The 14,465-nt window shown below is 44.4% G+C and overlaps 1 protein-coding gene across 1 annotated transcript in view; it reads right to left on the reverse strand.

The window, feature by feature from the left end:
• Positions 1-3,145: 3,145 nt before the first annotated feature.
• Positions 3,146-14,465, reverse strand: part of AGBL1 (ATP/GTP binding protein like 1) — a 388,187-nt gene continuing 376,867 nt past the window's right edge. Inside the window, exon 23 of the mRNA XM_034784899.1 lies at positions 3,146-4,118. Coding sequence (XP_034640790.1) covers positions 3,812-4,118 — 307 coding nt within the window. The 3' untranslated portion in view covers positions 3,146-3,811. The remainder of the gene's footprint in view (positions 4,119-14,465) is intronic.

The raw sequence follows: 14,465 nt of genomic DNA on the forward strand, positions 1-14,465 counted from the left end.
GTGTGTGCATGGCACACTGTGCATGCTACAAAGTACATGCTTTGTCATGCATATGAACATTGGATTTTGAGGTTAACTGTACTCATATCTTTCTTATTAATAAGCTCTGAAGCAATGTTATACATCCTATTATAATGGGAACACGTGTTTTACTTCCTTTGTGTCCATTCTTGTGAGCCAGCCTTTTATCAAAAATCAGTATTATGTGCAACAAGCCGCATGCTGAAGCAAGCAGAACAGGACATCTGTACAGTGATAGCAGACATCATACCTAATGAATTAGCTCTGTCTAAGAAGCTCATCTTCTGAGGACCCAGGCAGCCTGTCTTTTGAGCTGCATTAGAACGAGAGATTGAGACTTGCAGAGCTGTTGTGTAACTTTAGAAACCTGGATGCTGGAACCTCGGCAGATTAGGAAGGAGCTGGGTTTCTGACTTCAATCCAAACAGTCAGCTCCCATAAGGGCCAGGTCCAGGTCACATGGCAGAAAGTCATTCAGCAACAGACTGTAAAATCACCTCAGGGAAGTTTCTTTGCAGGCAACATATTGAATATGGTTCCAGGTGGTGCTTTTAGCCATCCGGAAGTGATACCAAACAAATAATCACTGGCAACACAGGATGCATTAGTAGTTACTTTGCTACATACCATGTGACCATTTGGAACTTCACAGAGATAGCAGGGATGGGACTCAAGAGCCTCTTGGACCAGCACAGGCTTGTGCCAGTTGAATTTAAGGAGAATCTCCATCAGCAGTGTAGAGCCTGTGACACACATTTGAGCCACTGGAGGGAGCAATGCAGATGAACACCAGTCAGTTCATCACAGTGCTTAGCTACCTCCCAAAGGGTGTTGTGAGGCTTAATTTATGAAGGGCTGTTAAAGCTTGGAAATCTTTGAATGAAAGATGCTGGAGAAGTGCTAAATATTACTCTTATCCTTGGATGGTTTTATAGTGGTTAATTTTCCTGCATTACATTTTTATAAAGGGGGAAGATTCCATTAGCAAAGTCTGAGACTCTTCGGCATCTATTTGGCTGCCACTGACTGAAGCTGCCTGACAGTTAGTTATAATAAATAATCTAATAATAATTAATAATAATTACTTAATAATAAATCCCACTTTGTATCCCGTACCTTACACTTTGCAGAGTTTACTGTGCTGACTGTGACCTGAGAAACATTAGAGAGAGCAGGAGCTGCACATTCGTTGCCTGTGGTACTCTTGTACTGTTACCGATTTTTCCTTTTTTTATTATTACTTTATTTTATATTAAATGTTTCCGTGACACAGGAAGAAATGGCAATCCTTGTCTCTGCAAAGCCCGGGGCGCAGAGGTGAACAGTGAATTCTAATGCATAGCAAAGAGTTAGGATCGCAGAGTCAGGGCCACGTCGTGCTTTTCCTAATTTCTTCTATAATAAATGAGGAATCTCTACAAAATAAGCCTCTGCCTTTGCAGGCAATACCAGGAGAACTGAGCTATTTCCTGTTCTTGGCACTGAAAGAGACCATTTTGACCCAGAGATGGAACTCAGCAACGCACAAGGTCTGCCTCCAGCCCATCTATCTATGGTCCTATTATCATTTCCTCGCCAATTAGCCATCAAGCAGAATCCCCTGGCCTTCTTGAGGACTCAAATTGGTTAGGCATCTGCATAAGGCCTACAAAGACACACAGAATGAGTACAACTGATCAGAAATTTTAGAACAATTTATTTTGCCAGAATTCATTTTTAATGGCATTTTTTGTTTGTTTTTCATGAAATGGTTACACATATTTTCTGTTTCCTGATGACCGTTTATTTTTTATATCAATAGCCATCTGATTAAAAAACCTGAATTAAAAAAAATCTATTTTTTTTTTTTAAAATAGGTCAGGTTTGAACCCTTCAAAATGAAAACGATTCCATTTTTTTTTTTAGGAAACGATCTTTTCATTTTCTGATCCGCTCTAACAGTGAGTCTGACTGTAATCTTTCTGGGACATGGACCGTCTTTGTGTGGTGTGTTTGTACAGCGCCTAGCGCAATGCAGTCCTGGTCAATGACCAGGGCTCCTTGGCATTACTATAATACAAACAATCACGACTATTTTTTAATCTAGTTAATTTGTTTTGCGTTAATCACTTGCATTAACTGTGAGTAATTGACAGCCCTATAAATAAAAATAGATAATGGCCACTGGAATGGTGACCTGGCTAAGGCAGCTGTCAAGTGTTGCCACCGCTGATGTGTACCACACTGTTCCCCTTGATAAAATGCTAGGGATCCTTGCCAGGCTGAAGAGGAGAGACATTTGCCTCCTTCTGGAAGGTTCCATTATAGCGTTCCACCAGGGGAGTCCTCTCCCTAAGAAAAGTCCTGAATATTAACTGTAGTCCCCCTATGTGATCAGCAGTACCTGTAGTCTCTCAATGCATGCTACTGGAAAGACGTCTTACAGAGAAAGGGTGTCACCTCCACTGTACGCAGTGGAACAAAGTCTGCACTCAGGTCCATTGGTGTAAATCTGCACTTTACCGATTCATTTATTCCAGTGTGCCTGAGAGCAGCATTTGGCCTAGTGTGCAAGAAACACATGTGCACGTGGTGTTTCCATAAGCATGGACGATCCTCAGCATGCATACTTGAGAAAATGCAATAAAAGAACCTCAGGCAACTCTCTGATTGGAAACCCTCCAGGCATGCTGCAAAGCGTATCTTCTTTCCTGAGTGCATGGGGAGGAAGTGGATCAATAAAATGGTATATAACAGGGATCAGCAACCTTTGGCATGCGGCCCATCAGGGAAAGCCCTGGGCGGGCTGGGTTGGTTTGTTTACCCGCCGCGTCCGCAGATTCGGCAGATCACAGCTCCAACTGGCCACGGTTCACCACTCCAGGTCAATGGGGGCTGCGGGAAGCGGTGTGGACTGAGGGATGTGCTGGCCGCCGCTTCCCACAGCCCCCATTGGCCTGGAGTGGCGAACCGTGGCCAGTGGGAGTCGCAATTGGCCAAACCTGCGGACGCGGCAGGTAAACAACCGGCCTGGCCCACCAGGGGCTTTCCCTGGCGGGCCGCATGCCAAAGGTTGCCGATCCCTGTTATATACCATTGTATTGGTCCACTTCCTCCCCACGCACTGAGGAAAGAAGATGAGCTTTGCAGCATGCCTGGTGGGTTCCCAATCAGAGAGTTGCCTGAGGTTCTGAATCTGCTCCATTCTAATTATTGGTTGGATTGGTTACTATTGTAGGTGGTGGTGGTGGGTTCTCCAGGTATGTTGGAATATGGCTAGTTGTTAAGCACACAGGGCCTGATCCAAAGCCCATTAACGTCAATGGTAATCTTTGGATCAGGCCCCTAGAATTCAGATACATGCAGCAAAACCTCAGAGCAATAAAATGAAACAAATATCTCAACTCTGGCCAAAAATCTTCAGAAAAAGATCTTCTGAGATTTTCTAAGTCACAAGAGTAAGGAAAGGAATTGGGGTGAAGGACTCTTCTCCCATACCTTAGGCACTCAAAAGATCAACCATCATGACAATCTGCATGAAGCCACGACAACTAAATTAGAGAAAGTGATTGCACTGGTGACGATGTATAAGAATGCCCTAAGTATTCACATTGCACCATATGGACAAGTGACTGCTCACCCCTCCCTGTATGCACAGGGTAGGGAACCTTTCTCTCTCTATATATTTTCCATAAAGTCAGTTTTCCATGCAGAACTGGGGCAACACATCTGGGAACAAAGCTGAAGCCGGCAAACGGGTAAAGAGGAGCAGTGACCCATTTGCTTATTGCTCGGTAAGTCAAAGCTCTGTTCACGCAGGGCTGCTTTCAAACCCAGCAAACACGCTGAGTGACGTTGATGGTAATGGGAGAGCTTTGCTATTGGTTGTTTGGTGGCTGGAAATGTAAAACCCTCCAAGAACGCTGGAGCTGCATGTCTGTCCCTCGCTGGCCCCCTCCTCTTCCACCTCTCCTTCTGCCCTCAGGGAGATCTCCCGGATCTCTTCGTCTAGCTCAGAGAAGTCCCCTTCCTGGTCAGAGCAGCTGTCAGTATTGTAATCAATATCTTCCCCACAAGGAGGTTCATCATCAATCTCCAGGCTGTTGGTGCTGCTGCTCCTGTCAAGGAATCATAAAAGAAACAGAATGTCAACAAAGTGAGGTGGTATTGTCTAGTGGTTAGAGCATGGGGCTAGGAGTCAGGACTCCCTCGTTCTATTCCTGGCTTTGCCAGTGTGGCATCAGGCAAATCACATCACTTCTTTGTTCTGTTCTCCCATCTGTAAAATGAAGAGAATGATATTTATGTACCTCCTGGGACAGACACATTATTGTTATTAATGTTTATACAGCACCACAGGCATGCCCGGTGCTTTGAAGACAGACAACATAGTGCCTGTCTTGAGGAGCTTACAAGGTTAAGTAAACCATGTTAAGGCACGGGGGAGAAGACACGGTATCCGGTTACAAAGAGGTTGTTGGTTTAACCATCATCCCCATCTTGTTCGTTCCATATTTCGTGTCAGACCTAATTAATCCATGTGGGTTAAAGTGCTGGGACATCCTTGTATGGTGCGCTGTGTAAAGGCGAGTGTTATGGGGAAGCGGAGGAGTAAGCAGAAAGTAAAGGCTCCAGGGACATTGACCACAGCTATGCCAAGAACAAGGAGGGTTGCAGCACCTGAAGCTCTGTCATTTCAAAAGGGACAGATCTTTTTTTGCAACCAGTATTTATGAGGCAAGGCCAACTTCAGAGGTGAGTCTAAGGGAATCCACAGACAATCTAAGCTGGTGTCACTTACATCTTCTTCTGTCTCTCTGAAAGTAGAGCCAGAAGATCCCTCAAGATCCCCATAGGCTAACTTAGCAATGTGCATTCAAGAATGGTCACAACTGTTCTATGCGCACACTTGAATTCACAAAGCTCATTTCAATATGTTCTGTATTTAAAATATCTGAATGAAATATTTCTGAATGAATTGTAACCACTAGACAGATGGCTAGGGGGATAGAAAGCCTTTCCTATTTAATTCAATCTGGCCTTAGTTCTGGAAAGGGGGCCGGCTGGCTTGTGGGGGTAGAAAACAGGATACAGTCCTTCATCTCTAGGTCAACAGTTTCAAGCCAGCCCAGGTCAGGAGACTGGATGAACCAGGGGAACTGGGACCCAGTCATTTACTTCTAGGTCATTGGTTTCGCTCTGACTCAGGGTAGGAGAGAGGATTGCTTTGGGGGATTGGGAAAGGAATAACAATCTTCCACGCTAGGTCAGTGCTTCTAATCTGTCCCAGGTTGGGAGCAATGAATGGCTTGGCAGATGGACAACACATAGCTTTAATGTGTGCTCTGCTCATTTGCATGTCAGTTACCACAATACTTTCCCAGCTCTCAGCCGTCTCATAGCAGTTACGGCATCTGAGGTTTTAGAACATGCTGAAGGTTTGGAGCGTTGCGGTTGGGTGTACGGATCTCTTTTCTCACTGCTCTGTACTCCAGAAAAATGTAAGATTTTCCTCACTTTGAGCCTCCAGATCTTAACTGTGTATGGGCTGCTTTGCAAACAGAAGCAAACACTATCTAGCAGTGCCCACTCCTTCCCCTGATGATCTTTGGCTTCGCTCACTTCAGGGTTGTACTGTATAGGGATTCTCCACATGCTTAATAGGTCTGTGTAGCCTGAAAATAAATAAATGAAAACACTATGCACTTCTATAGTTTCTGGCTTCCCTTCAACCTTCCCTGAAATCTGGGTCAGAAGGAGCTCAAAAGTGAAAGTGTGCACGTGACATGGAAAAAAACCCACAGCAATTGTTGTTACACACGACTTAAAAATCATCTCAGCTTTCTGTGCAGAGGACGGCCAGAGGACTTTGATTTTTTTTTTTCTGAACTACACAGGAATGGCACAAATTACCCAGTCTACCATGACAGTATTCAAAAAAGAGTAAAACTCCAGGGAAATCAGACCCTTTCATTTTTAAACTATGCTGCTGCTTCTTTGTGATTGTCAAAATAAAGAAATAAAGAAATTTTTAAAAAGAAAAGAATAAAATACTCTGAATATTATTTACCCAGTTTCAACAAGCTTCTTGGATACACTGGAATTCAGTCATCTATGATGTAGTGATGGGACTTAGCTGCCCCAATGCTGATTCAACCACCTGTGTTCTAGAGAAGAGACTCAGACTCACCTGCAGTACCTGTATATCCAAGAACAACTCCCTCACCAATTCTGTGACCTATTTCTCCATAACCTTATTATTTGTATGCATTTTTTCAGTTGATAAAAGCCCCATCAATATAGGCTATGGGAACTGTACAAACTATCTGTATACATAACGTGCAGACTAATACTAACGGTCAAGATCGTTGCCCCAATCCTTGCCATAAACACCCCCAAACAGGCAAAAGCCTGAGGAAAGAGACAGACCTTACAACATGTTCTCATGGTCAACAGACCCAGGCCCTGGTGAACCAAAATGAAAGCAAGATCCACAGTTGATGGCCTACTACTGAAAATGCCTTAACAACAGCACTAGGTGTTCATATCTGGAGACTTATCAATGGCAGCAGCAAGACAGGCCTGTTCCAAAGTCCATTTAAGTCAATGGAAAGGTTCTCATAGACTGCCGCATGCTTTATCAGGCCCTATATGAGTAGCCAGGCAGTCTATCACATCAAACCAACGCACCCAAGGCCTTAGAGAAGCATGCCAATGATTTGATTTGCTCCCAAGAACAAATGTAAAGTGCAGCTTTGGGATAATTGGTATAATATACTCCTTGCAGCCCAAGGAGCCGGCGACTTGTTAGAAAGGAAATGGAACTTGGAGACACTGGACCAAATTCTCAATCAATTGCATGAGTACTGATTTGGAGTAATTTTTTTCAGATTAGTGCAGTTGCTTCAGGTTGGTAACCAAATAGCAGTGCCTGAGGACAACAGAAGGTTCTGGGTACTTCAGAATGTACATCTTCCTGCTTTTATTTCCTAGGAATTTTAGTGCAGGTGAAAGGAGACAAACTGACAGCCCTGGAGACTGAATTTCCCCTTCTCTAGCCACAGAGTAACTATGGCAAAGACAGCAGCAGCGATAGCTTCCCTATACTTCCACCACTGATATGTTCCAACCTAGACTTGGATAGTCCATCTTCGAGGGTCTGAGAAGTGTTCTGTCTCCCTGGGTCATTCAGTCATTGGCTTCTTTGCTGGCCAACAAACAACTAGCACTACCTGTGGTAATAGCTACGGTGATTTGTGCACATGTTCACAAGGAAATGGACTGTTACCACCAGCTCAATTCACTAACAAATAGCAGTTAGATGGTACCAATATCTTATCATTACCAACACAAGCAATAATCACACCTGTGACTTAGGAGCTGAAAAGCTCTTTGTCACATTGCCAGCTACTGGAACTCCTTGCCTGAGGAGGTTGTGAAGGTTAGGACTACAACAGGGTTTAAAAAAGACTAGATAAATTCATGGAGGTTAAGTCCATGAATGGCTATTAGCCAGGATGGGTAAGGAATGGTGTCCCTAACCTCTGATTGTCAGAGGATGGAGATGGATGGCAGGAGAGTGATCACTTGATCATTACCTGTTAGGTTCACTCCTTCTGGGGCACCTGGCATTGGCCACTGTTGGTAGACAGGATACTGGGCTGGATGGACCTTTGGTCTGAGCAAGTATGGCTTTTCTTATGTTCTAATGTCCCCAAACCAGCCAATTCCCCTCACATCTCTCTGCTATGCAGAATTTTCCATCCAAATAATTCACCATCTATGGTAGGTGCATTAGACCATACACAAAGCAATACAAATGGATCAGTTCAAACAAGCAGAATAGAGGTTCTTTGAAAAGATGGCAACATGTAGCCTGCTGGGGAGCAGGTTACAATCCCACTAACGAAGGGACCAAACTCATTAGGAGATGCCTGCTCTCCATATCACACATCCCTGTTCCCTCAGGAGAGAATGCAAATCGTGAGACATGGTAATGAACAACCTTGGCGGCATGTATATTAGTGCACGGAGAATTGGGGTTTTTTCCTATCCCATTTTTTTTAAGGGCTGGAAAAAGCAAGAGATGAGAGAGAAGATTCACCAAAGAATAATGATATTGTCTTATGGAAGGTAAACAGAAGGGAAAGCCGATGACATTACATTAGGGAACTTGAAGGCACATATAGTTTATTAATAGCACCGAATGCTGACATGGTACAGAGGAAGGGAGGGGGCGATATAGCTACAGAGGGTGAGCCACCAGCTATTACAATGAAAACACATGCACATGTTAGCTGGCCTACTAATTTAAAACCTATAGCCCCGTCACCTCATCTATTGCAGCCTACAAGAGCCTCAACAGCAATTTGCAACTTTATGATGTGATAAATAGAATTTCTTTGTTTTGATTTTTAATTTGCATATTTATTGAGATATGACTCGATCTCAATTAGCTCTGCTTTTGTGTGCGTGCATATTTGTTTATTTTCTGTGAAAAGGGAGCTTTGTGTTGTGTGAAAGAATTCTGCATGTTCAATGATTTAACAAGAGGGTGTGTGGGGGGAAAGGCCATCGCTTCCCTTCAAGTCAACATTCTCTGGCTTTTCGATTTTACTCTGGATTGTTTCTTTCAGTTGCCTCCCACCCTTCATTTTAAGCTGCCGCCCTTGTTACATCGCAGCTGGGCACCAAACCTCAGAAATCAGTTGTCCTGCCAAATTCCACAAAAGAAAATATGACTTCTCGTTCTTGTTGATAAAATACAGCCTCACATTGTACAAGGAAGTGACAGCTGATCTATGCTCTGCAAACAGTTACTCTTTACCTGCATGTATACATGCAGGCAGGGGGGGAGGGGAAGAGAGCTCCCCAGGGCATTTCTAGGGATGTTGCAGTCACATTTTACTTTTCTGGCAGGTCACCCAGTCATCCATATTTTAACTGACTGGATCAAAAGCAAAACATGTTTTATTGTCTACTGCTGGAGAGAACTGGCTTCTTGCAGATGTCCCTTTTACTCATTTGGTGATTTTCACTTAGGTTTGCTACCTGACCTTGATTTTGACAGAACTTTCAGGGGAATTACTCTAGTGAGTCAAAAGTAGCTTTTTCCCCCCTCAGTTCATCACCTATGGCCTGATTGGTGAAGTAAATGGAAGTTTTTCTACTAACTTCAAAGAAGCAGGAGTTGGACCATGATGGCTAACCACCAGGACCAAGAAGGAGACTAGGAGGAGGAATAGGGTCCATTACTGATGATGATTACATTAACGGTTCCCTGTGGGAAACTGCCAACAAACAAATAAATCTTTGCACACCTCAAGATGCATGCAATAGCCTCTCCGTGATCATACAGCCTTTGCCCTCATCCTCCTGCATTCCCCCAAGCCTTCCCTCTGTTGTCATTTGTTACAGTCCTGACCTATACTGAAGCTCCTCATGGCAGGGACAAGGCCATTATCTGCTCTGTAAGGAGCCAGGCACATCCATGACACAATATATTATATGTCATACATACATTTAACCTAAATCTAATATAATTATTCTTCAGACTTGAGTGTGGCCATCCAAGAGCAGACTTCAGCTCTTAACATTTTCATGAAGTTTCTGTTAGGGTGTAAGTGGACACACTTGCATCCAACAGTGTCTTTAATTAAAGGACATACACTCCTGGAAGAAATACAATGCCAGAATTAGACCTTGATAGTTACTGAATCAACTCTACCCTTTGGGGCTTGACTAACGGTCTCTTATCTTCAGCCTCAGCAATGGAGTTCATTTTTAAGATCATCCCATTCCTTCCCTTTAATTTCCCTGGTTCCCCACGAATCTGGGTCAGGTTGATCCATCCATATGTCCAAGGAGGACTGTTTAAATCCTCACATCACTGAATGAGAGCATCAGCTGGACAGTGATACAAGCTGTCTCCAGCATAGAGACCCATCTCGTTAGCCTGCTTTATTGCCATGGTGTAGATCAGTTGTTCTCAAACTGGGGCCGCTGCTTGTGTAGGGAAAGCCCCTGGCGGGCCGGGCTCCCACTGGCTGCGGTTTGCTGCTCCAGGCCAATGGGGGCTGTGGGAAGTGGCGCGGGACAAGGGATTTGCTGGCCGCCGCTTCCCACAGCCCCCATTGGCCTGGAGCGGTGAATTGTGGCCAGTGGGAGCTGCAAACGGCCGGACCTGTGGATCCGGCAGGTAAACAAACCGGCCCGGCCCGCCGGGGCTTTCCCTACACAAGCAGCGGCCCCAGTTTGAGAACCACTGGTGTAGATGACAATGATAGAACTCTGCCGGTTCCCATTGGATCTCCATTTCAGTGGGACACTTGTCCAGGACTTTTTACATCTTACAACACCTACTTAAAATGCTGAACTGAGCCCTGGGCAAGTCGGTGCCCTGGCTTTCAGCCCACTGCGGCCCATCCTGTGATAAGCACACTGTGGCCTGGGAACATAATTCAGAGCTGCCTCAAGATTCTATTTGCCATGGCTGAGCAATGCGTGGGCTCTTTCAGAGCACAGATATTCTGCTGCATAAAGCCAAAGGAAAGGTGTAATTCATCGTTAGGACTTGTACTAATTAGTTTTTCAGGAGTTCCCGAGGTAATTGCAGCCTGTAATGTTTGTAATTGATTTGGCAAGATTAAAAATGGATGCTTGGTGCACCGGTTAGATCAGTGTGGAGCATGTGAGGCTTCTTCATTTGGAGGGGAGGAGAGATTGTTCAGACTGGGGACACTATCAATACAGGGACAGCATGCAGACTCCTGGCCTACACTGTCCCCTAATGTTAATTAAGGCTCAGGAAGCATTTTATTATTACCTGTAAACACTTGTGATAGTCTTCTAAAAATGGGCTGTTTCCATCCTTCCTATGAGTAGGTACTTAGCCGGTCACTGTGATTGGCGCAGCAGGAAAGTAGAGTCTGCAAATCTCATTACATCCCTGTTGGGATGTTAAATAGCCTTGAAAGTCAAAATGGTGATGAGAATGAAGATGAATCGGGATGAAAATTCAAACCGGGAATGAGAGAGACAGGCCAGACCAAAATCACTTGACAAAGAAGATAACAGGTATACTGGTGAGTGGGGCAGGAACTAGTGAAGGGTGAGAAAAAAGACTTGGTGAGATGACTATTTTATATAATATTAACTAAAGTCTCCCCCTTCAAAGGCATATATAAATTCAGGCTGCCATTCCAACTCAGAGGTTCTGGTGACTTGAGCAACACTTGTGTATTATGATGCCATTAGAAGCCCCTTGCAGTGGGATTACAGTTACATTCTGGACAGGAAGAGAAATAGACAAGGATATTAGGAGTGGTTTAAGAATAATGAATTTATTATTTTGCTAATGTATTTATTACACTACTTGACGACCCAGGAAGGTCACAGTGGGACTGCAACACCCACCTAAATCATTAAAGAAAAGCAAATGTTCAAATCTGCATAAAATTCTCCCTTCTCACTCCCTGAGGATAGATCGTTCAGATTTGGAAGCAATGGAGGGGAGAGGGAAGTGAGTTGGTAAGGGAATAATGGATAGTCCCTCCCAAGGTTCAGAAGACAGGTGCCTGACAGTTCTGGTGTTTCTCCAAGCCACTAGGTCTGCAAATATAGAAATGAAGTCTCCAGATGATAGCTTTTGCCATGAGTTTTTCCAGGACTTTCTGTTTCTGATCAGCTGCGTATTGCACCAGAGAAGCCTTAATTATGATCTTTCAGTGCTTCCAGTTCCTGCCCTGGCTAGACCCAGGAAGTTCAGGCACAGCAGCAAAAATGTGAAAAAAGAAAAATAAGTTAAGTGCATGTTTATGAATATAAAAAAATAGTTCAGAGTCAGGAGTCTGGGGATTTGTTGATGTTGTTTGGCAGGGAGAGGGTTGAAGGTGTGTGTAATTTTCCTGCCCTTTCCTATCCTATTAACCTATCCTAGTTGTAACCCAATATGTTGCCATACCCATGGTCTTAAAGCTTTGATCAGGGAGATAGGTGGGAGGTGCCGGGTGTGCAGATCTCTTTACAAAGAGGAATGGCCCTTTAGTGCTTTGAAGGGGAGATTCTCCTCCCTATACACATTTCCAAGAGAAATGATAAACACTAAAAGAATGAATTGCAGCAGCAAGGCGACTCCCAGCACGGCGATGGTTAACTGATATGTGTGCACAGGAGGGAAGCACTCTAGTCCCTAAATCACCAGATTGCCACCAAGGTTACAGCAACTCTTCTCTGAAGGGCAGGTTTGGGGAGGAGAGAGAGAAGAATTATTCATTCATACGAAGGCCACTGGCTTGATGTTAACCAACCTTCCTGCATGCCAAAGCTCTCCACCCTGTTCTAGGCTGATAGGACAGACAAATAAATCCACATGTATCATTCTCCACCTCTGAGCCAATCCTTAAACTGGGTGGACAGAAAAGCCAAAGGTTCCGGGTTCAATCTTACGCGTGACTGTTAATTTCTTTCTCATGGAAAACAAATCTATATGTCAGTGTTGTGCTAACATTGAATCTTTAACATCGCTCTCTTAGCTCTAGGCCAGCAAGCATTAATAAAACAAACCGACTTGAACAGATGCAAGTCAGCCGCTGAACAAAGAGCTATGAGGCTTGGTGCTGATCCCCACAGCTAACTCATTTTCTTTCTTTTTTTATTCTCTATACTCCCCCCCCCTTTTTTTTTACTCCGATTACATGTCAGCACAAACACCTGAAAGACTACCAGAGTATCTATGGGAATCAGGTGTGTTTCTCATCGTAGTGATGTGAACTCATGCTTTGCTCTGACATCACTCTTTGATATCCTCTTCCCACTTCAGGACAGCTGGGTTGGGCGAGTTAGCTTTGAAACACAGAGGACCTGATGGCAAACTTTGTCAGTCTGGCAATGTGCACCCGAGTGATAGCAACAGCACCATCATCAGTATGGCAGCTGAAAGCCGAACTGGAGTTCTGATTCCAGCATGGATCTATGGCTAGGTCTACACTATGGGGCGGGGTCGACCTAAGATACGCAACTTCAGCTACGTGAATAGCGTAGCTGAAGTTGCGTATTTTAGGTCCACTTACCTGGCTGTGAGGACGGCGGTGAGTCGACCGCTGCCCACCGCCGTCGACTCTGCTTCCGCCTCTTGCCGCGGTCGATTTCCGGAGTCGACGGCAGAGCCATCGGGGATCAATTTTATCGCGTCTACTGAAGACGCGATAAGTCGATCCCCAATAGATTGATTGCTACCCGCCGATCCGGCGGGTAGTGAAGACGTGCCCTTGCCCGGGTGCAATGGAGTTTGTCTCTTTCAGACGACATTGTGCTAAATCTAGATATTTAAGTTAATGGAGCTATGCCAGTTTACACCAGCTGAGGAGCTGGCCCAGTGTGCAGAATGAGAGGCCTAAACCATTTGAATACCCAAACTCTGCTGGAGAGGTACCAACAAAAGCTTAATTTACCCATTCTGCTGCCACTGGGCCAGATTTGGAATCGTCCCTTAACTCCATGATTAGCCCTAGTGAAGTCCATATCATCAGACTCTGCCTCATCATGAACTTGTAACATTCAGTAAAAATCATCACTAAAGAAAGCATTTGGGGGATGGAGGGCGGACAAGGGGGATGTGACAGCCTGGCTTCAGCCAATCAGAAATGTACAATGCTGTGATGTCACCCTTTCTGAGGCTGTGCTTCCAGAGTCAATGCCATTTCCAATTTGTACGGACTGAACTGCTTGCAAAAACATGAGCCGTCAACTACCCACCTGAGTTGAACGTATTTATTAAAAAATATTGGAAACCATTAAGGCACTGAATAATGCTAGGGCTTTGGAAAATATGCTTTGGAACTTGTATCAGCCAATTGGCTACAATGTCTAGTTCCAGAACAGATTCTGTTAAAAAATGATGATCATGTTATTGATATCACATAGTAATCATCCCGACTGGTACAGTAAGATGATTAGATTTCTCATAATTGCTGATGGGTGCTTTTAGTAATTGAATCACTGGCAGAGTGGGGGGAAAATAAAGGAAGTTTAAGGATTTTGGCTTTGATGCTACGCTTCCCTGCTTTTTAGAATAAAGATTGAAAATCATTCAGGTTGTTCTGAGCTAGAGAGCCTCAGCTGGTGCAAATCCATGTGGCTTCATTGTCATCGCCCTCACTGAGGATTTGGCCCCATAGATTTCATTTCAAAATTCCACACACTGAACCCATAGATCTCTGAGTGGCTTAAAGGCTTTTGGAAGCTACGAGATTTAGGGTGGCCAAGACGTTTAGGCTATGTCTACACTGCAGATGTTTGTCTCCAAAAGTTATGCCACTTCAATTAAAGAGTTTTAATTAAACCGCTGCTGCATGTCCACATTCTGCTCCTTGAGTCGACAGAGCGCATCCGCACTAGCAGCTCTTGCATCGACACAGAGAGCAGTGCACTGTGAGTAGTTATCCCACTGTGCCACTGGCTGCAGG

The sequence above is a fragment of the Trachemys scripta genome, chromosome 10 (genome assembly GCF_013100865.1).
Source record: "Trachemys scripta elegans isolate TJP31775 chromosome 10, CAS_Tse_1.0, whole genome shotgun sequence".
Classification (NCBI taxonomy): Eukaryota; Metazoa; Chordata; order Testudines; family Emydidae; genus Trachemys; species Trachemys scripta.